This window comes from Pararge aegeria, chromosome 24 (genome assembly GCF_905163445.1).
Source record: "Pararge aegeria chromosome 24, ilParAegt1.1, whole genome shotgun sequence".
NCBI lineage: Eukaryota > Metazoa > Arthropoda > Insecta > Lepidoptera > Nymphalidae > Pararge > Pararge aegeria.
The window spans coordinates 9,181,400-9,208,374 of NC_053203.1; the positions used below are offsets into that span (position 1 = coordinate 9,181,400).

At 35.9% G+C, this 26,975-nt stretch overlaps 1 protein-coding gene across 1 annotated transcript in view; it reads right to left on the reverse strand.

Annotated features, from left to right (window-relative positions):
* LOC120634490 overlaps positions 1 to 26,975 on the reverse strand; it is a 59,093-nt gene that overhangs the window by 8,847 nt on the left and 23,271 nt on the right. The window contains exons 2-3 of the mRNA XM_039905134.1: positions 21,562 to 21,697; positions 760 to 899 (exon numbers count right to left, since the gene is read on the reverse strand). Of these exons, the coding sequence (XP_039761068.1) occupies positions 760 to 899; positions 21,562 to 21,697 (276 nt within the window). The remainder of the gene's footprint in view (positions 1 to 759; positions 900 to 21,561; positions 21,698 to 26,975) is intronic.

Below are 26,975 nucleotides of genomic sequence, written 5' to 3' on the forward strand. Positions count from 1 at the left end.
ACAAATATATATCTAAATTTAAGACGAAATGTGACTGCAATAATTTGAACATTAGAAGCAAAAATAAACTTACATTGCAATACACTAGACTACATAAAATAAGTAATTAATTTAAAGGAAATTGTATGCAATTTTACAATAAACTACCAGTTGATATTTGGGGATATTTCTTCAAAAGTTGAAAGTTTATTAAAACTACTTTCAATAAGCTTAAGTTTAATAAAAGTGTATTAAACGTAAGGTTATAGAAAAGTCCTATTATAGTATTAAGGACTACGTCAATGATAAAAATGCTTGGGTGTTGACTTTGATCGCCGTAATGTTCTCAAAGGCCTGTGAAGTCAACCGCGCTTGGCCAGCGTGGTCTACTGCGTGGTCTACTGCAGCCTAAAGCCTTAACATTCTGTGAGGAGACCCGTGACCTGTAGTGGACACATTTAACAAATCGTAGTTACTACACGATTGATGAATTCCTTAAGGACAAGGCTGCTTGGAAGCAGGCCACTCCGCTCTCATCTCTCACAAAACAGAAAAATTCTAAAGATTGTTAAACTTTAAACTGATGTTGGAAAAGAGCAATCTGCTGAGTTTCTTGCCGGCTCTTCTCAGTGGAATCTGCCTTCCGCACCGGTGGTAGAGTCACAACAAACAGACTGACTTGACGTGCTTATTAATTGGGCCTACTTGAAATAAATGTATTTTTTAATTTTGGATGATGATGAAGAAAAACTCATGCATAGTTGGTGAATCCATCAGTACCTCTGAGTGTCGGCTTATCGGCGAAGGGGTTGCGGTACTCCGGCGGCAGCGGAGGTGTGATGAAGGAGCGTCCAGGCGGCGCGTACGAAGGCACCGCGCCCACGCCCGCCAGCAGCGCCGCGCCGTGGTGGGCGGGCGGCCTATGGGACAAACAATACCGATTATTAATAAATAAATAAATAAATATACTACGACAATGCACACATAGCCATCTAGCCCCGTAAGTTAGCGTAGCTTGTGTTAAGAGTACCAAGCTGACTGATGAATATTTTTATGAATAATATACATAAATACTTATAAAATACATATAAACACCCAGACACTGAAGAACATTCATGCCCATCACACAAACATTTTCCAGCTGTGGGAATCGAACCCACGGCCTTGGAAAGTAGGGTCGCTGCCCACTGCGCCACTCGGCCGTCCAATTTATTTTTATTAATCTATATATACAAAAATGTTATGTTGGTTTGTGTACGCTTCAAAGACCCAAAAGTTCTGCACCGATCGAGCTGAAATTTTAGCATGGTATATAATACGTATCAAGGATTGTTTTTATCTATATTTGCATCTGTCACATATCCGCGACCGCGAAACTACAACAGTTTTTTTTAACGATCGATGTACCAGTGACCGCGCCATCTCCCGAAAGCGAGAAAACTGGCTGACATATGTAATGTATTCTTTGTTTTGTTTCTCATTTCTCAACCATTCCATAAAAATGTGCCACAGCGAAGCGTGGCAGGGTACAACTAGTATATATATAAAAAGAAAGTTGTGTTAGTTATACACCATTTATAACTCAAGAACGGCTTCCTCTTAGACCGGAATCAGTATTAAAATATAAAATTTATCAAAAAAATAAATATCAGCGGTACGAAATTCGCCGGGACAGCTAGTAATATATAAATTTAAAATTTTGAAACCTCCGTCTTAAATTAAAGTTTACATCTGACGGCCGATTGGCGGAGTGGGCAGCGCTTTCTGAGTCCAAGGCCGTGGGTTCGATTCCCACAACTGGAAAATGTTTTTATGATGAACATGAATGTTTTTCAGTGTGTGGGTGTTTATATGTATTATATGAGTATTTATGTATCATATTCATAAAAAATATTCATCAGCCATCTTAGTTACCATAACACAAGCTACGCTTACTTTGGGGCTAGGTGGCGATGTGTGTATTGTCGTAGTATATTTATTTATTTTTATTAAGAAAAGAATAATAAAGGCTCAAGGCGTTTTAGCCACGGTGATAAGAAGACATTTCACGCTTGGAATTTCTCAAAACTGGCGGAACTTTGCAATTCTGGGTGCGTCCCTTCTAGCTAACAGTGATGCCGCTTGACCGTAATAGTCTAAGAGCCCACACCAACTACAATAATAAATAAAGAATAAATAATAATACAAATGCTAAACATGTAATAAAAAAAGAGCAACTGCTGAGTTTCTTGCCGGCTCCTTTTCGGTAGAATCTGCCTTCCGAACCGGTGGTAGAGTCACTACAAACAGACAGTCTTTACGTTTCAAAAGTCCTTATATTACCTACTTGAAATAAATGAATTATGAATAATGAATTTTTTGATTAATTTGTTTTTAAAATTTGAGGTATTTATTACTTAAAATATAATTATTGCGTTAAATTTTTATTTACATTTATGTTAGCTTATGTGGTGTACAATAAAAGTGTATTCATTCATACTTCCAGGTTAACTATCAGACGGTAGGCTCTTGTACTATTATTGTAATACGTTTTGCATTCACTACGGGCCCGCGATTTACGGCCTAACATTGCATTGTTAAATTGAATATGCTTTGCCTTTAGCGTTTATTGTTTATTATTCGTGTTTGTTTGTTGCTAAGTTGTTTATATATGTTTACAATTCTATGGAGTTGTAAAGACAAGTTTTATGTTCGTTCGCATCTATTTACCCACAATGTACCTACTGAGGGCAGTGCCTGATTAAGCAAGCGCGGGGCCCGTAGCAAATTCTTTAAAAGAGCGCTTGATCTGCTATGGGTTCTTAGGGGGCGTTCATAAAATACGTGAGATGTTTAAGGGGGGTCGAGTTAAATCTCATCTAATGAGAGGGGGGGGGGGGTCTCGGCAAATATCAAGCAAATTTTTTTACTGATTGAAGCAAAAAAAAGTTACGTACTAATTTTTATATTATGTTCCACTATTTTGGTCAATTGACCAAAATAGTGGAACACATAACAGGAAATCAAAAAAAACACCTCAAAAATACAATTCAATACTCAAATACGTATCTTATCTAATTAATAGTGTTGTAAATTACTATAGGCGATGTCTGTGTGCGTGTCTGTTTGTCAGTCATTCAGTCAGTCAGGCAAAGATGAGCGGTATTAAATATGCGGGTCCCTTTCACGCGGGGCCCGTAGCAATTGCTACTCTTGCTACGTTAACCACGTTCCTACTACATCACTTCTATTTTTTTTTTTATCAAATTCAAAAATGTTTATTTCTAAGACCTTATCACAGGCACTTAAAAGCGTTCATTTATTTAATATGTTAACACTAATGTTAGTGATGGTAATAACTGTATTCGTTAACTTTAAACTAAAGCTAGGAGGGTTCTAAACGCGCCCTGGTCTAAGAAGAGTCTACCACGTCTAAGAATAGCCAACAACAAACTTAGCCAGGTTTTTTTTTGTTATCACCATACGTATCATCTATGTTCCGATTTGAATCAAAAAATATTTGACTTTGACTTTGGTATATATATACAGAAACACGCGTACACGACTAATAAATATTGAAGCATCAAAATCCACTCCACTTTAGCAGTGTTTCCCGACCAGGCGGTTAGGATTCATGCCATTTAGCAGTTGACAGTAATTATTTCACCTTTAATGTCCTAAACGTTTACCCTAAAATGAGGAAAATGGGAAAAGTTTGTGAGCTACCAACATTGCGCGGGTGTGAAACGAGACGTGCGGGGGGCGTTTTCACTTTTTTTTTACAAAATGCACTGCATGCAATGGCTGAAGCGAGTAAGGGGCCTTTGTCCAACAGTGGTATAAAAAAAAACCCAAAACTTTTTTAGGAACCATTTATAATCTGTGACAGGCCCATGTTTCCTATCGTCCCACGGTGGCTTCAATTTCGCAATTCGTCATTTTCATTACGAGGCTATTGCGAAAAAATCGTGATTTTAAGTCTCGAGGAGAAATCAACACGAACTGAACGAATCACGAATATTACGTGAAAAATCTCCAAGGCTTAATACTCTACGTGTTTTTAAAAGTACTTAAGGATATGCTGTAAGTTTTTTTGAGACATAAAGAGCAATATACTTTTTCTTTACTAGCGGTTAAACGTGACTCCGTATGCCTAAAAAATATTCTCTCCGTGTAGCCTTGGTTCATGATTTGTTTGCTCAAAAAAACTCTCTATCGACAAAGTAAAATGGACCTGATGTCATTCGGTATTGATGGGTGATAAATGCTTAATTTAATGGCTTTATGGGCTACTACGGAGGCTGCGTGCAATCGGTCGCCACGGTTTGTCTGTGAATGGGGTCTTTGACGGGTAAACCTAGAGTAAATTATCACAATATGATAACTACGCGGTAAATTCAGCTCAGTGATTAGGGTCATCATTAATTACCTAGTATTGATTGGTATATTATCTGTGGTAATTATCATTGAGTATACAAACAATGCTGAATAATAGGAACGCTATCCTTGTTTGTACAAACCGATTAAAATAACCTATACATACGCTTGTTCGCGAGATGATTTTAAGAATTCGCGATAGCCTAATGGTTACGGCGTCGGCGGGTCCGAGTTCGATCCCCAGCACGCAACTCTACTTTTCAATAAAAATGTGCGTTTTACTTGACGTTTCAAAAGTTCTTATAAACAAGGCAAACTTGAAATAAATGAATTTTTAATTTAAGTAAAACTTCACTTGCGTTAACGGCGAACGATAATACCGTGAACCCTGCACGCCTGAGAGTTCCAAACTCAGAATTAAGAGGGTTCAGTCCACCACGCTGGCCAAGTGCGGATTAGTGGACTCCACACACCTTTGAGAATATCATGAAAAACGATCAGGCTTGTAAGTTTATTGTGTGTCGAAGTGTTTCTTTACAGTTAAAGCAAGTGATATTTGTTTGCTCAAAATTTACATAACTCCGGAAGGTTACAGATGTGTGCCGGGCAACGAACTCGGTCCTCCAGAAACGCAAGCCTTAGTCACTAAGCTATCAACGCTTGATGCTTGGGTGGGAGTACCAATTTCTTTACTTGCATAGAAGCAGGTGTTGCTTTGCGGAAATCCATGATATATTATGAAAATTAACATAACAACATATTAGTCTTTATAAACAAAAAGTGGACATAAACAGTCGACTTACAAGAAATGGTCATAAATTAGTGTCATCTGCATATCGTCTGCGTAAGGTACAGGGATCATTTGTGGGATTGAGTATACGCTTTTATAATATGATTCCTAAGGTGATTTTGGACCTGCCAATGCACAAGTTTAAAGAATTTGTTAAAACACATTTATTACAGCGAGGTTACTATACAATTGATGAATTTTATAATGACAAGGTTGCTTGGAAGCATCCGGCTCCGCTTTCAGCTCTCACAAGATAGAAAAATGAATGTTAAAATGCAAAATGTAAATTGTTGATGTTGGAAAAGAGCAACTGCTGAGTTTCTTGCCGGCTTCTTCTCGGTAGAATCTGCCTTCCGAACCGGTGGTAGAATCACTACAAACAGACAGACTTGACGTTTCAAAAGTGCTTATATTAGGCCTACTTGAAATAAATGAATTTTGAATTTTGAATTTTGAATTTTAACCTTAATTTGATATACTTACTCCGCGAAAAGTAGGAGAATCTGTATGGTGTAATTTATAATTTCTTCAATTCTTATACTCCACAACAAACACAACAAAAATTTCTTTACTATTTTTTTTTAAAGAAAACCCCAATAGAAATTCTTGCCCGAACTATTAATCGAATACAGGACTTAGTGATTCGCATTCATTAATGACCACTAGACCAACGGGTTAGAAATGCTGTACGCTTATAAATTAATCCTTTCTAAATTCTAAATCTAATACTTAACTTAAACCAGCATTTCTTCAATGCCATTAAGAAATGTTGAATGAGAGATGAGCAAGCCACTACACGTTTTAGGACCTACAAAAAAACGACCCAAGCCGCAGTCAAAGACTAGTTCTAAACAGATTTCTCTTCGGTACGAGTTTAGCGAGTGTCAGTGACCTGTGACGGTCCACCGTATCTTGACCTGCCTCTCCATACTGCGTTGAATGTTATCGGGGTTTACTGGAATGGTGTTTTAGGCCCTTCGCAGACGCAGCAACTTTAATTTCCGTAAGGAATAAACTAAATGCCGTAATCGAAGCTTCTGTTTTCGGTCTGTTTGGAAAATTTATAAATCCCTACTAATATTATAAATGTCAATGTAAGTTTGTTTGTTACGCTTTCACGCAAAAGCTACATAACCGATCCTCATGAAACTTGGTAAACATATTGTTGGAAGTGTTTGAAGTAATATAGGATACTTTTTATCCCGACATTAAGCTCGGTTCCTTTGGGAGAGGGGATGAGTGTTTGACGATTTTACACCATAACTCCGACAAATTATAACCGATTTAAATAATTATTTTTGTACTATAGAGGTTATAATACGTGTTTAATTTTGTCCAAGCTGTGGTTGGAGATAGAGGACAGAACTCTTCAGCGGACAGCAGCAAACCCCTCATTTAAGGCTTAGCGATACTGAATACTTTAATTCTTTTAGATCTACAACTAAATTTAATGCCACATCAAAAAACAAAATCAAACTCAGACGAAGTCGCGGGCAAAACAGCTAGTAGAAAATAATTTTAAATTTTATTAATATTTCTATGAAAATATAATATTATCATCATCATAATATCGACCCTTTACCGGACCTCCCCCATTACCGGTCTCCTCCCACAATGATACACTGGCCCAGTGCGGAATGGTGGACATACCTTTGAGAACATTATGTAGAACTCTCAAGCATGCAAGTTTTCCTTAACCGTTAAAGCAAGTGATATTTTTAATTACTCAAAACGCATATAACTTAGATAAGTTAGAGGTGCGTGCTGGGATTCGAACTCGGCCCCCCGAAAGTGAAGTCGAGCTCCTACCCACTGCGCTATCACCGCATCGACTTCCGCACCGTTTCAAAATGTTATATTGAATTTGTAAAATTAATAAACTCTTGAATGTATGCGCGAAGATATAGCTATATCTATTTTTCAATGAATTGTGGCGCGAATGAGTAATAAACCATGATATTTGTATTTAAAATATTATAAATTGGCTTTTAATTTAAAATAAATTTAAGTATTTATAAAAAATAATTTCACACCATTTCATGTAATGTGAATTTATCATTCACAGGAATTCAATTAAAATGATCGCTTTTATATTAACAAATATGCCGTAACACCCAATGTACATAAATTTCTTGAAGCAATTTCTTCGCGTACTTAGGGAACATAATGTACTATTTCACAAAAACTAGACACCGCCTAAATCCAATGCCTAGTCATTTAGGCGTCGTCTATAGAAACGTTTCACTAACTCTTAGATAATAATAGCTTGAGGTATACAAGGAATTTCCTTAATTATACACTATGACAAATTTCAAATCCAAGACAGCCGCCACCACGAAATGGCAAATTGCCTTTTTTCACAACTCCCTCAAAATGGGTATCAAATGAAATGGCGTGACTAGTAGAATAATGTACACTATATTGAAAGTCGAGGGTTTTAAATCTTTAATTTATTTTTAAACTAAGGTAAACATTAACTATCAATTTGGCCACAAGTACAGATACTGGTTGATTAAAGTCACCATGTCTACGCATTGCCTTAATCTAAAAATTGGCATAGTGCCCGCTTTGGGATTCTATTCGCCATACTCTCGCCGCGCTAACCGCATTTTAATGAATTCCACGATGTGTGTATGTATATTTGTGTGTAATACCAGTCTTTATTAGAGCGATGCGTCGCTACCGCAAACTGGAGTTGTAATCGGAATTATAACTACATTGCGATTAGATTTTCTCACGATTTCTTATTTCCCTAGCGTTATTTATGATTTTATTTTAAGTGGCGCTGTGGGAATATTCGAAATTCAAATTCAAACCGAATATTCGAAGGGTACGAATAGTTGGGAAAGTTCGGACGGTACAGATTGCGACGATTCTAAGTTCACAGTTTTACGTTATCAAAGTTTTACAGTTATTTTGCAGTTTGTAAATAAATAAATAAATATACTACGACAATACACACATCGCCATCTAGCCCCATAGTAAGCGTAGCTTGTGTTATGGGTACTAAGATAGCTGATGAATATTTTTATGAATATTTTTATTATACTTATAAAGATAAACACCCAGACACTGAAAAACATTCATGTTCATCACACAAGCATTTTCCAGTTGTGGGAATCAAACCCACGGCCTTGGACTCAGAAAGAAGGGTCGCCGCCCACACTGCTGCAGGGTGCCAGATGTTTTATAAACGTTATTAGCATTTTAACAAATGAACTTATAATTCTTATAATATTAATAAATAGTTTTTAATAAATCATTAAAATGATATTTGAATAAAAGCCAATGTTCATGACTTTATGTAAAATGTTTTTTTCGCTTCACTTAAGTTTTTTATGAGACACAGACAATGCAAAGATATCATGGTCTCTTAGTCGTCATCAAAAGTTTTTTTATTAAAAGTCTATTATTTATTATTTTAACGTTGCCTCGCACCGCGTACACCAATACGCACTGGGCCAGTGTGGTGGACTACGGCCTTAACCCCTTCAAACTGTGGGAGGAGACCCGTGCCCTGTAGTGGACCGGAAATGGGTTGATGACGATGATGATACTCTGCGTAAACGGACAGCCAGACCTGTATAAACTTTACTCGGTCAATGAAACCAATACTACCACAAAATATGACTTAATGTATTACTCCGCAGAAAAAACGTAGAAAAAGTATCTTTAGATAAATTGCTTCACTAACCCTATCGCTGGATATAGGATACCGAATTGCGTCCCATTTATAACATATAATAAATTTACATAGAAAGGATATTGTCAGTTCTATTGATTTACTATCGCCTATGGACGCAGGGTGTTTGGTTGCGAAAACCATTCGAATGTTGTAAATGGATGGGTGACCGATTTTGGGTACCGTATGGAACGTAGCTTTTATAGTTTTTCGATATTGTTACCAATGTATATTATATTAAGTTGTGAGTTCGAAGTATTAATTTTTATAGCATTTATTAAATCTTCAAACTCACAACTTAATATAAGGTTGTCAATGGTTTGGTGACCGATTTTGGGTACCGTATGGAACGTAGCTTTTATAGTTTTTGATATTGTTACCAATTTATATTGATTGGCGAAGTGGGCAGCGACCCTGCTTTCAGAGTCCAAGGCCGTGGGTTCGAATCCAAAAATTTGAACAATGTTTGTGTGATGAACATGAAACTTTTTTTTATAACGTTTATTTGTATATTACAAGCATTTATGTATATTATGAATAAAAATATTCATCCGTTATCTTAGTACCCACAACACAAGATACGCTTACTTTGGGGCTAGATGGCGATGTGTGTATTGTCATAGTATATTATTATTTACATTCGCCTTAAGACGCAGTGTAGTGTATGGTTGCGAAAACCATTCGAAATTCGCCACTGGATGGGTGACCGATTGTGGGTACCGCATATAGGTTAAGACATTCTTGTGATAAAGCCTATTTTCTTCCTTAAATTATTCAAAATCAGTCGAATAGGGTCATTGTTAAATACATTTCGCATCTAGTTCTGGGGTACGAAAACAAGATTTTTAAATTTTAACGGAATAAAGAATGTTTTGAAGTTAACATTGAAGTCGTACCTAGAGTTCAAGTTTTTTTTAATTTATTCAGCACAATACATAATGTTACATTTCTAATATAATATTTAAAATAAATCTAATTATATAATGTAACGTATGCAGACGTTTGCGCGTAGCCATTTTTTTTAAATTAAATATTTTTTCTGGCTAGTAGATATATCCGCATTGAATCACCCGATTTCACTTTTTGCGAGTTATCTTAGTTTCTTTTCAGCGTTGGGTTTATCAAAGTCGCAGTAATATGTTAGGTCCTTAAGGGCCGAAGCCAGTCTGTCATATATTTGAATGGTTAAAAGGCTTGTCCATTGATTTTCCAAGGGCCTAACTACCTACCCTTTCAGTTCAGCCTTTTTACCGTTGTACCGATCACTGACTTCTGAAGATGGGTTTAAGATTATTTTAAGTATATTTTTCTCTAAGATTATTCGAGTTTTTTATTTCTCATCTTTTCAAGCTTATTCGTCACTATAGTTAGTATGTGTGAAGTAAAATCTTGTGATTCAATTTTAAACCAATTATCTCCGATTGTGCTAAAATTTTGCGTACGCTTTTGGTTTGGATGACAAGCTTAGTGACATACAATATGGCTGACTCGCAAAGATGGCGTACCAATTATATTTTTGGATGTATCTCTATAATATACGTGACAAATTCGAGACATATTTAATCCACAGTTTTTTTCCTAGACTCACTTTTAAAGCTTGTTTTAAAAATAGGTTAATTCAATTAATTTTATACTCAGAAATACCTACCTAAATATAAAAGCTAGCAGATCCGGTGTCCGTTACGTAATAACCTTGTTGGAAGGGTGATAAGAAAATACAATGTTCTATCGTGGGCCTGCCTAGTGCGCTTTTACCTCCTTATTAACAAACATGGCGTAACTTCAGAATCGTTACGCTGCCTTTTGTCAAACTGCAACTAACAATTCTGACATAACCATTCAAATGACATTAGATACCTGCCAAAATGTTGAGTAGGTATGTAAATTTATGTAGGTTTAGTTACTTTTTGCACCATCAACTGTCAGATTAACTACTAGATTCTAACGCATAGGTTGCCTTTAAGTGATAAAGCCACCTTTGCAACTCAACACTTTGTCTGTTCTTTGCATTATTCCTTCGTGCAATCGTTTTGTTTGTTGCAAAAAAGTTATTCTATCTATACAACATGTAACCGAATTACGAAACAATGTTGAAGGATGCATAAGTGTATTTCATAAGCAATCAAAAATATGAAATCAAAAGAAGAGTATTTATTTTTCCATACAAACGAATTAAAAACGTGTTTACTTATGACAACCCTAATGAAGATTAAAGACCGACACTTGCATATTACCTACTTTACGCGAAGCGTACTTAATAGTGACAGGAGTCACAAGATTTTAATTTCGCATGTGATGTTAGGGGCTGTAACTAATTTCTTTCAGTAAAAATTATGGCAGCGGTTTACTCAAAACCTATTAGGTTTTCGGTTTCACAGTTAAGTCTCAGAGACACTAAATAATGTACCTCTAAAGCCTGCGAAGTATTATTTCGGTTGTCATTTACACGTTGTATATTCGTTATACCGCGTATATTAATAGAGAGTTATAGTTTTAGCACCAATGATTAGGTGCCATTTGGTTTTTTCAATGACCCGGTCCTTCTATGTCTATGTCTTATTGAATAAATTATTTCTTAACCAGAACAATATTATGATAAACTTTCACTGGCGGATGTTACACAAACGTTCGTATTATCAGTTAGATAATTTCTTAATTACGGAGTGCGCACACAGAACCGACAAAATTACCAGAGCGCGAAAGCATTGTAATTTTATAATCCGTCATGTGGACAGTCGGTAATTTCGTAATTTTTAATCCACTTGGCATAAACGATGCAGCCTGAATGATTTCCCCGGACACCAGTCAAGTTGAGAGGCAGGACTTAATCCAGAAGCCTGGAAGTGAATAATAAAGTTTTTATTAAAGGTGAAGGTAAAAGATATAATTATTTATTGATTTAATCACAAAATGTGAGGTTTTTTTAATCAAGAGATTTATATTTTAATTTTATTATTATTATTATTATAACTCTTTATTTGTACACCACATTAAGGACTATACAAGAAAAAAAGAAACATAAAAATAGAAGTAGTATACAAAAGGCGGCCTTATCGCTTAGTAGTGATCTCTGATTTTAACTAGTTGTTGCGCGCGTTTTTCGTTCGCTTTTAGGTATTACGGTATTTTTCATATACCGTTTGCCAGTGCCTGATTAAGCAAGCCCCTAGCAAATTCTTTAAAATAGCCGTTCATCTGCTATGGGTTCTTAAAGCGGTAAAAATACAATTCAATACTCTATTACGTATCTTAAATACAATACTTATTTGCTATCTGCAGGTTACATTTTTGTGGTTAATTAATAGTGTAGTAAATTACTATAGGCGTCTACTCTATGTCTGTGTGCGTGTGCGTGTCAGTCAGTCAGTCAGTCAGTCAGCCAACCAAATAAACACACTTATATACTTATATATCGTTTGAATCACCTTAGATAAAGAAGTTTTTATGTTAAATTGTAAAACGATGTTGGAAAAGAGCAACTGCTGAGTGTCGGCTTCTTCTCCGTAGAATCAGCCTTCCGAACCGGTGGTAGAGTCACTACAAACAGACATACTTGACGTTTCAAAAGTGCTTATATCAGGCCTACTTGAAATCAATGAATTTTGAATTTGAATTAAATGTATGAAATTTTAAAATTCTAGGCTATGCAAATGATTGATAAAATTGTTACTGCAGAAAAGTAGGACGTCTGAGGATTACGTAGATTTGCTGTTATATAAATAACTAACACATCCAGCGCCATTTTTATTTAATTTATACGTTTTTGGTTTTAAACAATCAAGTTTTCGAGCACCCAAGTTTTATCAAGTTACCTATAATAACATATATACTAGTTGGCCCGTCCAACTTCGTCTGCACCAAATCGGTTATTAGCGGAAAACACGAATAAAATGACATTTTCTAAAAATGAATCCTAGCTAGATCGATTTATCGCCCCCGAAACCCCCTGTATATTAAATTTCATGAAAATTGAGGTTCCAATTATATATATACAAGAATTGCTCGTTTAAAGATATTAGATCAGATGCAGCAATTACTTCTCTATTATTATAACTCAATGACCAATTAGTAACCATTTTTGTCAAACTAATAGGAATTTTTATTAGGGTTTAGGGGAGTGGGAATCACGAAACTTTTCCCAAATAACGTGCAACCCGTTCTCACCCCAATATTTATGAGGTCTGCGACCGGCGGGAAAGTATTTTTTTATTACATTTCTAAACTATTACATGTTTAGAAGTCAAAACAATTTGTGTAATTTGTAATATTGTTGCGGCGGGCACGCTAGCTCGTGGATTTTATTGTTAGTGGCAGTATTTTGCGTTTTGTGTATAGTGCTGCCGCTCACATATAGATGGCGCTGTAAACATGAACATTCACTACACTAACGACAACATAGAGTTAAATGTTCGTAATAAGTCAAAAACATAAAATTAATATAAGGAAAATTACTCACATGCAAATAATGAAAAATATTAATATTATTGTAAGTTGAAATTGATGGTTAGTTTTGCTACTTGACGCTAGATGGCGACATTAGTATCAGCAAAATGATTTTGTTTAGAAAGTATAATAGAGAAAGTTTTGTTTAACTAAAAGTTTTGTTAAAAATGATGCTCATTATAAAACACCTACTAAACAATTCTAGTGATAAAAATTTTCAAATAAATATAACAATATGGCTTCATCACATTTTTAAAAGGGGTAAAATCGAAACGTAGACGGGGGTATTGAATATAACAAATGGAACTTGGGGTGCATTGTAACAATGCGAGTGTAGTTGCGAACAAAAGAGGTTTTGATTAATAGTGGTCTGCCTTATTCGGGGTCGAATATTTTTTGGTAAAATAGGTGCCCTGCGCGAACGAAATCACGAGCAAATGCTAGTCATAAATATCATAGTCTAGTTTAATCTTATATATATATTTCTTGTGTGCGGGTGTATCAAACTGAACTCCTCCTAAACGGCTGGACCGATTTGAATGAATTTTTTGGTATGCGTTTGGGTGGCACCCAGGATGGTTTAGATTCACAAATTAGCCCGACAGATGGCGCTGGGCTCCGCTAGTAATTAATATAAAATAATACGTCAGCGTTGAATCTATTATCTATATGTATCTCATAATAAGTACCTAAATCTCCATGCAAAATTATATCAAAGTCTGTTAAGCGTGAAAAGATTACAGATAGACGTTCTAATTAATGATAAATCTATCAAAGTACGGTTTAGTAAATAAAGGTTTAGTAATAGTAAAGGGGGTAAATAAATAAATTTATGATAACTACAACAACCTTTTGGCGCAGTGGGCAGCGACCCTGCTTTCTGAGTCCAAGGCTGTGGGTTCGATTCCCACATCAGGAAAAAAATTTTTCAGTGTCTGAGTGTTTATCTGTAAATTATCAGTATTTATGTTGCTATTCACAAAAATATTCATCAACAGTACCCATAACACAAGCTACGCTTATTTTTGGGCTAGATAGCTAAGTGTGTATGGTCGTAGCATATTTATTTCTTTAACTTGATATGTGCCAAATATTTTATTCCATCGATTACCATCGTAAAGAATGTGCTAATAAATGAATATCTTTTACTATAATACGATATTTCTATAAACTAACGTTTATTATGGACTTTGTACTTATCGAGAGACATCTCTTTGACTTGTTAAAAGACATGTGTAGTATACTATTTCATACCGAAGACACGGATTTCAAACGATAAACGTTGCATACTATACTGAATATAGTCTTATATATACCAATTTACTAAGAAGACTTGCTTAATACTACAGTTTATTTTTTTCTCCCAGTCTTGCCGAGAATTTCTCGCTGTAAGCTGTTTATAAATTTTAAGTTAGAGCACATCTTGAAAAATTCAAAGTGTTTGAATAAAAAATGAAGCGCAGTACACTGCAGACTCCAGGGGATGAAAGGGGATGGAAAAGTAAAACAATTGTTTAGATTAATGACGGTCGCTCTTCGCCTGAAAAATAGGTTCTTCGAGTCATTGTTAGAAATCGTATATATAAATTACATGTTAGCCTAGTTGTTATTAATGAATTTTCAGTTCGATTTAAGAATTGTTATTTTGAATAATGAATTTTGATTTTCTTTTGTTTGGAAGGTGCACAAGTCGGTATATTTGATGAAAATCGGTCCAAAGTGGCCTCTACCGAAGGGATTACATATCTTTTCTCAACTCCCACAATATCGGTTTGATACCGATGATAGGGCTTGACTAGTAGAATAAAACGTAAGCTTACAGAAAAATCCTATTATATCATTAAAGGATTATTTAAACGATAAAAAAGCTTGGGTGTGAATTGCTCTAGCTTCATAGCTTAATTTAAATTTACTGGAAGATGGTGATAACAAAAAAATAAATTTACCCGGCTAAGTTTGTTGTGGGCTCTTCTTAGACCAGGGCGCGTTTGGAACCCTCGTAGCTTTAGATTTAAGTTGGCGAACGAAGTTATCACCATCCCGTTACAATTATGTAAACAAATATGTATGAACGCTTCATAAGTGCCTGTGATAGGCCTACATGAATAAAGAAATTTTGAATTTTGAATTTTTTTTTGAATGTACACTGTAATCAAATTCGGGGGTTTTTAAAAACTAAATACTCAATAGGTACTAAAACGACCTCCCTGGCGCAACGGTGAGCGCTGTGAATTTAACCAGACGGCTCCGGGTTCGATTCCCGGCAATTAGGGAATTTTTAATTTATGATTTTTCTCTGGTCCGGTCTGGTTTGGCCGTGGCTAGTTTCCACCTACCGACAAAGACGTGCTAAGCGATTCAGCGTTCCGGTGCAATTTCGCGTACAAACCGATTGGGGATATGAGTTCCAATGGCGTGTACTTTATACATGCACAAAAGCACTGCTTACCCTAAAATTTATATAAAACTCGTGTATAGGAGGATAATTTTATTTATACATTAATTTTAAGGGACAATCAACAGGTACAACTCTTAATAACTAAACAAAAAATGAAAAAACATATAAATGTAATATTGTAGACCCACTTAAAGACTGCCACAACTTGCGAATACAAAACTATATTGTCAGTTAGAAGGAGAAAAAACGATTAAGAGAGACATTAGAGTACTTATAAGCTGTAAGATCCATGAAGCTGTGACATAAACTTGACGAATCTAGCACTATTTGTTTCCGTTTTATGCAATTTTCCTGCTGTATGCATACCCTGGTAAGAAACCCAGTGCATCCCACTGGTGACTACCATACTCCCTAACAGGTTGGCCCGCTGCCATCTTAGACATACCACATCACTTACCACTAGGTGATATTGGAGTCGAGGGCTGACTTGTAGTCGGAAAAAATAAGGAATATCATACAAATTTTACCAAAGTTTTCACGTAACTGTTCGTTACCGGTGAAACGTGGGTGATAAACTAACTATATACATCAGTACAGTTTTTAATTAAACAGTAAAAACCACGGACGACGGCGAGTTTGGCGAGTGGGGCCGCAATGGCACGTCCCGTGATGTGCCATTCGTTTGCATAAAGCTCGGGTAAAACCTGCCATAGCGCACGAAAATCACACGTACGCTAATTTAGCTTTCGTTTTGTCATACCGAAATAAATTTTATATTTGAATTGTATAGGAATCAATTTTAAAATTTACCCGGCTAATTTTGTTGTGGGCTCTTCTTAGACCAGGGCGCGTTTGGAACCATCGTAGCTTTAGGTTTAAGTTGGCGAACGAAGTTATCACCATCCCCTTACAATTATTATAGATTACCTAGGTTTAAACAATATATTAAAACACATTTAATAAATCGTGGTTACTACACGATTGATGAATTCCTAAACGACATGGCTGCTTTGAAGCAGGCCACTCTGCTCTCATCTCTCACAAAACAGAAAAATTCTAAAGATTGTTAAAGTTTAAAATTATGTTGGAAAAGAGCAATCTGCTGAGTTTCTTGCCAGCTCTTCTCAGTGGAATCTGCCTTCCGAACCGGTGGTAGAGCCACTACAAACAGACTTGACGTTTCATAAGTGCTTATTAATTAGGCCTACTTGAAATAAATGAATTTTGAATTTGAATTTGTAAACATATATGTATGAACGCTTCATAAGTGCCTGCGACAATATTGGCGGTGATAGCCAAGTGGTTAAAACTCGGCTTCACATTTCGGGCGCCCGAATTCGATACCCGGCACGCATCCATAACTTTTCGGAGTGACGTGAAATTTTAATTCAAGCAACCGAAATATCACTTGTTTGAAAGGTGACGGGAAACATCGTAAGAAAATCTGCATTCCTCAATAATGGTTTCGAAGGCGTTCATAAAATAAGTGATACATTCAAAGGAAATTGTATACAATAAATCACTGGTTGATATTTTGGAGATGTCTCTAAAAAAGTTTGTATTAATCGAAAGCATATAAAAAAGTCCTATTATAGTAAAAAGAATTACGTAAACGCTAAAAAAGCTTGCGTGTGAATTATGGCTCTAACGAGGTTGCTTCTTAAATATTAGTTGTGGGTTTCTACTTAGACCAGGGCACGTGGAACCCTCGTAGCTTTAGTTTTAAGTTTACGAATGTAGTTATCGCCATCACTTCTGACTACTAAGTACATATTTTGTATGTTATGAACGCATCAAAATAATCTATGTGCCTACTTGGATAAAGAAATATTTGATTTCCCTTTGAGTTATATTAAACTTATACATCTGATCGTTTTTTCGAAACATCGTGCCAGAACGCTAAATCGCTTATGCGTTGTAACTAGCCACGGCGGAAGCCTTCCACTACTATCTTTGTGTGATAATAACAATCCGGAATTTCTCGAAGAAGTTTCATCTTGAGTAATGAATTCCGCTTTCGACAAAAGCTCAAACTTGTTCGCCGTGATTGATTGAGTCGACGGATTGATGGTGGGGGGGTGACTGGGCGATTTTTTTTTTATTAAAATTCCGAGATTCTTTAAGTTATTTATTATTATGTAGAGCGAACAAGGTTGGCCTAGTTTTAAGAGGGTGATGGTTCGGTTATGCACCTATCATCTCATTCGGTAAATAGATGGGAACTAATTTAAATTATCATCATCAGCACCACTTTATTAACTGTTCGGAATACGCATCTTCATACGAGTGAGGGTTTTGGAGCAAAGACCCACCACAGTGCTCCAATATGGGTTGTATTGGAGGTTGAATTATTACCACACGCGCGATGCGTGCTCTGCGAGGCACGGGTATGGACACCACATTTTCTAACTCCTTCCACGTATAGCGAAGTTTGGTTAAAAAAAATCGATACTTAAATTATTTTCTGCCGACTCGGGCATCGAACCCAGGACTTGGTGATCCATTGAACATATATATATAAATATATATCTATATATACTTTATAAAGAAAGTGTATATGAAAGTAACATATTCATATAAAAACGTGCTGGAACTGCTCTGGTTTTGGGGTGGACGTACCAGGGCTCCATAATAATGGAGTAGTCAGTAAGATTTTTAGTGCTTGTTTTTGTTTAGGGCAGTAAACATGTTTTGCGTCAGGGTATTAATTTTAAGTCGCGCAAAACTAACAGCTGGCCAACAAATCCTGCGTCCAATATAAAAATTGGGCAAAATTTATCTCAAGGATACCGAAAATATTATGATCTTCCTCCACGTAGGGATAGACTGACAAAGCTTCAGCGGATATGAGACTTTATTGTGCTGTAATAGTAGCTTTATTACTTTGTCTCCAACGCTATGTGCGTAGGAAGTTATATATCCGAAGCGTCGAAACGAGTTTATATCGACGAAGCCTATTCGTGAATCTGTGACCGTTTGGAATTAATGGCTAATATTATTTAATCGACTTTTTGCAAAAAAATATCCATATTATAAATGCTTTAATATAATATATGCTCTATCGGTTGTTTTTTTTTAATATATTGCTTACATTTTCTTTACCATTTGTTACGGATCCGACACCGTCAGAGTGATTTCGCGTTTTGGTACGATGTCGCGTGGAACCGAGTACTAACGCCATGTTAGTTTTTTCACGGGCGAGTCCTGTCACAAAAAGTTTTACTACTGGTGTTCTTATTAGAAATCATGCTTGTTATTGGCCGTTAGTGAGACGCACGGTTTGATCGATCACAATATGAAGTGCACGTTCAAGCAAGAGTGAGTGATTGGTTTGACGCATGACGCAACATTGATCTCTGCTTGACGCAGGTTTAGCGATGTAGCCAAACATCAAATCAAAATCGAAAATAGATTATTTTTCAAATTTTTACATTTTTAACAAGAATGTAAGTTTGGATCCTTCTTTTAGATGTAGTACACCTGTTTCAGAAGACTCCGCTCTTCCATTAGAACATCCGTTATATGCGTAAATGATGTAAGTTGCATTTTCAAATAAGTTTAGGTACACTGAAATTTAGGTAAATTAACATAATGTGTATGTGTGTGCGTGTGTGTGTATGTGATGTGTGTGCGTGTGTGCCGCTTTAGTCCCACTTCGTCGGGTTTATGAATAAATCAGAATTTAGTCATGTACAAAACCTCAGTACTGATACCCCCAGCTGGAGCGCAGACGTGACCAGTCTTCAACTCTTTTATAAAATGCAGCTTTGCAACTCAAAAGCGATTCAATTACTGGCATTAAATCCACATTCAATCCGCTGGCTTCGCAAATAAATTGAATCCAGTGTCGAAGCTCGATTTAGTTTCACTTGCGAATAAATCCAATGTAATAAAACAATAACTATAGTAACGGATAACGACTAAACGAATAACGATTAAATCGTTATCGTTATTGTTTGTTATGGCCTCTCTGGTTTAACGCACGTTCGATTAGTGTTCTTTTTTGATTTAAAAAGTGGATGAACTGGGAAAAAAACTGGCCCGTTATTGAAAACAGAGTGTCTAGTTTAAGATTTTCTTCCTACACAAATAGACATTACAAAAAAACAACGACATTTCGTAGCGTTAGGGTGCAAAGGCGGCCTTAGTACTTAAAGTATTCATAAGATATTGGATTATATTAGAGTATCCTCAGAAATCCTTAAGTGGTTTCTCAATTAGTTCAAAGTTTATATAAAACATAAGCTTATAGAAAAATCTTATTATAATATTAAGTATTACATGTATGATAAAAATGGGAATGCTTGGGTATGAAATGCTCAAACTTCATAGATAGACAGTAACTCGACTGTGAACAAGTCTAAGTTTGTTGTGGGCTCATCATAGACCAGTGCGCAGTTTGGGCAGTGCTTGTAGCTTCAGTTTTAAGTTAACGAATGCAGTTATCACCATCACCTAACATTAGTTTTAACTTGTTAAATGTATGAAAGCTGTGATAAGGTCTGCATGAATAAAATATTTTTGAATTTGAATTTTTTGACAAACTGAGGCATCCATCTGATTGTTTTAAAATTTGCAAGCGCGTGGTAAGAATAATCTGGTGAAATAAAACATAGCTAAGAACACAAAAAATGTTTTTTTTTCTGAAACCTCAAAATCAGTTCGTCCGTTCGTTAAATATGATGCCACAGGCAGACACACACACGCACTCATATACGTCATACTTATATAACAACCCCTTCGTTATTACGACGGGGGTTAACAATATAAATTATTCTAAATTTAGACGCGAACGGATAACAGACTTTTACAGAATTTTTACTCCTCAAAAGGATTAAGCTTTGATAGGGATGAAACTTTTACGCTCCGTAAAGGATATTTAACTTTAAGAGGCACTAACCCCAATTTACGGTAATGATTTAATTTCTTCCCGGAATTACCGGGAGCTATTTGGGGAATGGCTGTAAATGACGTAAATAAATAATGTAACAAAAAGTTTAAAGTAAGCCGATTTCTAAAGACCTATTAAGTGGCATACTCGCTATCTTTCCAGATATCTTTTTTTTTTTACTATTAACTAATATATTAATGTTGTGTTATGGACTAGCGTTTCATTTATGTTCTTACAAAATGTTTCATTCTACAATTTTTTTTTTTTTTATTAATAACGTAATTAAATTCTTAATATGTTTGTGCTTTTACTTTGTAATCAGGAAGAAAGCTTCGTAGCTTGTGTTATATGTGCTAAGATGACTGATGAATATTTTTAGGAATAAAATTTATAAATACTTACAATATACAGAAGACACCCAGACACTGAAAACCATTCATGTTCATCACACAAACTTTTTTTCATGTGGGAATCGAACCCACAGCCTTGGACTCAGAAAGCAGGGTTGCTGCCCACTGTGCCAATCAGCTGTCAAATTAGTTGTATAGGTTTAATATAACTGTCTCACCAAAAACACTTTTGCCCGCTACTATCTGAGACTGCATCATCAGTTACGGTCGGTGAGATCGCAGTTTAGGGCTAACTAGTAGGGAAATTTAAAAAATAAAGTGAGATTACCTATAATGGAAATTTTTGGGGTTCCGGACCCTCTTACTAAGACTCCGATGTCCGTCCGTCCGTCTTTCCGTCAGTCACCAGTACTGTACTGACTGTAATGAATCAGTTAGACAGTTGAAATTTTCACAGATGATGTATTTCGCTTCGTGCAAAGAAATACTAAAAAGCAGATTAAATTAAATATTTAAGGGGGCTTCCACACAATAGCATGATATTCTTGCCGTTTTATGTAATAGAGGGAGTTGGGACCACTCGCACTTGGTCGGTCTTTATATCAAAACGACAACAGATGGTGTTTAAAATTTGATGTCGCTGTTAGGTTGGCAGCATTGCACCGAGCTTACCTGGGCTTGTGATAGGTTGGATTGCTGTTAGTCTTAAGTATGTCTGCGTTGGGGACGGACGTCGGCAGTGCGTGCTCCCGTTCCAATTCACTCTCGTAGCTCTCAAGTGGTACATGCTTGCCGGGTAAGGGGTCCGCTGTAACAAATAAAAATAAATTACAACACTGTTGAGTATTGACTTATAATATTGAAAAATTGTTACGATCAACCGGAATTTAGGGAATTGGCGGTGCCCACGTGGAGAGCATGGCAGCAATCCAACAGTATTTTTTGTATTCCTGAACAAGTTAGCCCTTGACTGCAATATCTCACCAGCTGGTAAGTGATAATGCAGTATACAATGGTAACGGGCTAACCTGTTAGGGTTATATTTAAACCATGCCCTAATAGGTTTCTACGCGACATCGTAGCGGAACGTTAATCGCTTAGTGGAAAGGTCCTGGCTGGTAGGGTGGTAATTGTTCACGACCGAAGCCTCCTAGAGAAAATTCGTCAAATATAATTTCCGATTAACCCCCGCCGGGGATCGAACACGGGGCCCACACTTATAAGACCTTAGTCTTACCACTGTGTCGATATCTAAAAGTACAATCGTTGTACCGAATATGAGATGGTGCTAGACGCAGTAAAACTTAGCGTAGATAAGATACTCTTTGCAAAGTCCTCGCTAGCTCGTGGGAGTCTCACCGAAGTCCTATCAAAATCGTTTCAGCCGTTACGAAAACTACCCAGTAATATATAAAAAGATAGTAAGTATGCGGAGAGATTACGTTTTAAAAACGTGTGTATACAGATATGTTTTTCAAATGCTCATTATAAAAGGAAACCTTCTATGACTGGAATCACACTACAAACGCTAAACGCGTCGTGATGTATACAAGAGTGTGTGTATTGTTAAGTGATCTTTAGATCTAATCTAGCAGAATATATTTTATTGACCACAACAATACACACCAACTTACATACAGAGTTACTAATCTAATAACTAATTATCAATAATTTTAAGTCTATGATGTGTCGCGAACTGTTTAGAGAACGGTGTATAATTACCTAGATTTGGAAGAAGATCACACCGATTAAATTGGGATATAATCTAATTAAAAAAAAACAAATATAAGATATGGCAGAAGTGTACAGGAATACATTTAGTTATAAATGGGATACAGGACCTGTCAGATTTTGAAAGAGAAATCTCAAAGAATATACTAAAGTAGATATAAATTCAAGCTGATTCGATTTTCATCTATTTTATTCTGGACGATTCGACGCCGCTGGGTATAAATAGGCGACCTGGTTATCATATCAACAGTTCAACTCAGAAGCTGGTACTGTAAAGGTCAGTAATAAGTAAAAGTCATTAAGAGATAGTGGAAAAAGTTGTTTACGTGGAAATGCTTGCAATCGTTTTATTTATTTATCAAATATAACAATCACATCAAAATGGTTAGTATAAAAGCACCGAAAAAACCGCAGAGGTTTGTCCTCTTTCCCTATCTGCAACGATTACTTTACGTGTTTAATTAGAAGAATGAATGAATGAATGAATACACTTTTATTGTACACCAAAGAAAAGAAAAGTAGTTACAGAGATATAAATACATATCAAGAGAGTACAATTTGGTAGCCTTATCGCTACATAGCGATTTCTTCCAGGCAACCAATGGCGTAAAAGGAAAAAACATAGAAAATTGAGGTGGTGCAATAAATAAGATTTAAAATTATACAAATATATAAATAAAATATATATAAATGTAACTATAATATATATATATATATAAATATAAGAATAACAAACCAGCTGTGGGAAAAACATACTGCTACATTGTAGAACGATAGATCCTAGTAATGGGTAATTTACCTCGCGATTTTGGTAATTTTCTCGGTGAGAGACATATATGTTAGTATCACACACCGTGTGTGTGTGTGCGTGACTAATACCTATGACAGACGCACATTACCATCATACCGGTTCTCGCTTGCTACCGAAAGCGGCGGTGGTCAAGTGAAGCGTTTCGCGCAATTTGTTAACGTTTTCGTACGCAAGCCGCGCGACACTTACATGTAACAAACAAGTACCTTTTTATGCTTGTACCCTCTTTTGCAATATTTTTGTATAAAGCAGAAATATCCACAAATATTTCGCAATTTACTTATAAGTGGTATAATTTTAAGATGTTATGAGTTGCTTATTGTAATTATACTGTATATTTTAATAGGTGATTTTGCCTTTAAGTAAATGTTATCTTGTGTTTTACTATTTGTGTCGTATGTATGCATATACGGTTCTGTAAAATGATATAGATCAATAAATAATTTCTTAAATAAAAAAAAAATAAGTATCACACACCAGATGATTTCATCGCAATTTTTAATTCTCGGGCTATGATTTGTAGAGTTACAAATACCAAAAAAAAATTGCGCGGTTCTTTTCTCACTGTGTGCCAGTCCTAACGGTATGTTTCCAGCCGTACAAGTAATATCACGTATTGCATTGCTACAGTCAAGCTCACAATTTCCGTAAAACCTGCGACAACAACTGTTTCACACATTCCCGGAAATAAAGAACCTCCCGGAATATATTCCTGGAATGATTAATAGCTTTAAACAAACATTTAAATGAAACGTTTCAAACGTGCAACGTTTTTTGTTAAGTGCGGTTTCAAACTAGATTTCCTAGCCGCGCGTTTAAAAACGCCAGTAGGTGCTTTGATATACTCAAAGCAACTCAGGTATGTGTTTATAGGTTTTTAATAGATAGATACTAAAACCTCGTTTGCGGGAACTCTTTTTCCAGGCGCATTCACATTTTTTTTTAACAAGTTCGACGCAAAATTATTCATATTATAAGTATGTAGTCTGTAGCTGCTATGGATATTATGTGTAGATGACTGAAACTGATTTAAAAATAGAGTTTGCCCCCAATTTCGTTTGTGTACAATCGGATAAGCTAAAGGGCGATATTTGTTTCAATGGGCGCGATCGCTATCGCCGCCTCTAATCAAAAGTATAACCCAAATATCAATAATTATTATACGAAATCCTCACCAACAAACCACAGAATCCTGACGCAATAAAGGCGTTTATGATGAAAAACTGAAAATCGTACTTACAAGACGAGTGGTCTAGTTAACTTTTTATAATACATTTTTGGGCATATTTTACTCTTACTTAGTTTTAAACGGAATAGTGAGATAAGTAATGATCACAAATATAATTCCCTACTGAGTTTGGATAACTTAAAATTTTCTCGTCTTATCTTTAAGAAACAGGACGAGAAAATAGTAGACATAATTACGAGCTCGAGGCTCGCATATTATTTTTGCCAGTCTAAAAGGATGACCAGGACGAAATCAGTAGGAGATTGATATTGCAGTTCGTATTTTTGTACCGTAAAATACCCTTGATTTTAGGTATTGATGAACCGCACGTACGCATTGTGTGGTCTAGGAAGTATTTTATAATTGATTTATGAGGACAATAAGCGCGTATCATATTTTATTTTCTCACGAGTTATCAAATTCGGGGCCCAACAGCCAAGTCGTCAGATAAAAGCCATTGTTCCTATATAGCATTAGGTCAATAGTATTGCGTTACTGAATGTACGGAATTCATAAACAACGTCTTTGTTAGAACGTTGCCGGCCTACTTCTTGGTATCAGTCTGGAGTAAGCGCACATTAGCGACGTGTTGTGCGACAAAAGGTTTGATTTCTGTTCCCTTAAACCGTGCATAAGTATATTCAATTAACAGCCTATACGAAGGAGAATATTATTGAATAAATAAAATAAATAAATATACTACGACAATACACACATCGACATCTAGCCCCAAAGTAAGCGTAGCTTGTGTTATGGGTACTAAGATGACTAATGAATATTTTCATGAATTATACATACATGAATACTTAGAAAATACATATAAACACCTAGACACTGAAAAACACTTATTGCTCATCACACAAACATTTTCCAGTAGTGGGAATCGAACCCACGGCCTTGGACTCAGAAAGCAGGGTCGCTGCCCACTGCGACAGTCGGCCGTCAATTGAAAATATTATTTATGAATATTTTCACGGCTAGCACGGACAGGAGATAATTCTCTGCCCGGAAAAGGATAAAAAAATATCTTCTCCCACAGCTTTATCAACTCACAGAGCTCTGGCGCACGAGTAGAAATAATGGCTAAATAATATGTGTGTAATAATAAACGGGGGTAAACTTCTGCTATTCCATGTTCCAGGTTTAGCAGGGGATATAATCGGGAGATATAATTGTTGTCTTCTGCCTGTGCTTAAGCTAGAATAAAATGGAGCCATGTTACTCTCAGATCTTTTAACAATCAACTTGACAGGTCGCTTGGTAAGGGCGTAAAGGAAGGACAAACCAATAATCAAACACAATTTCCCATTTATAATACTAACAGTATAATATTGAGGACTAAAAGGATGGGAAATTTTAAAGAGCGTCATTCAGCCATTATTGCATGCTGTGTATTGTGTTCAAAACAGTGAAAACGCCTTGTATCACTTTACAGCTACGGAATGTTGCTAGCTCACAATTTTTTTCCCATTTTTCCGTTTTATGGTGCACGCACATTGCATGCACGAACATTAGAGGTAAAATAATTACTTTCAACTGCGTAATGGTATGAAGTGACTAAGCGTTGGTTCGAGATACCATTCTAAAGTGGAATAGTTTTTGATGCTTCAATATTAGTCGTGTACACGGCTTCTGTATGTTCTTAATTCTGTGTTTGTCAACATATGTAATGTTTGAATCAACCGAACGAAATTTGGCACAAAGATATCTCACACTTTGTAGCCCGGGAAAATACTAAGAAGAATATTCCTACGGGGTTTTTATTATCATTTGTTTTGTTGTATACGTTACCTATTTAGCGTAACCGCTTAACCAATCTTAACGTCATTTAGATAGATACAGATATAGATTGCATTCTGTACTATCCGTGCTTTGATATAAGTTATCTCTAAACTTTATGATAGTCTAACTGACTCTGACAGTGGTGTGCATACATGGTATGAATTAAGCGGGCACATGATATAAAAGGAGAAAATATCCATTACGAGTCATAAAAACTTGATAAAAACCTTTTTCAAATTGAGATCGTTTTGTAATTGAGATTTTTTTTATTATATATTATCTGCCCGTTAAGTCCTACCCTATGAATACTTTTTGTATGCTATGCCACTAGCTATGACGCCGTGCAAAGACTGCGCAACAAAAAGTCGCAAGTGTGTTTTAAATGTGAGATCAAACCAGTTTCCTAGTAGAGTCTAGGCTTTGGTTTTAACGTGATGAAGATTTCAAACAGCGATATTATAAATTGTTATTGTTACTTAAAATGTAAATAAATACTCATATTATAAACGGTCCGTTAAGAGAGAAACGTATAAA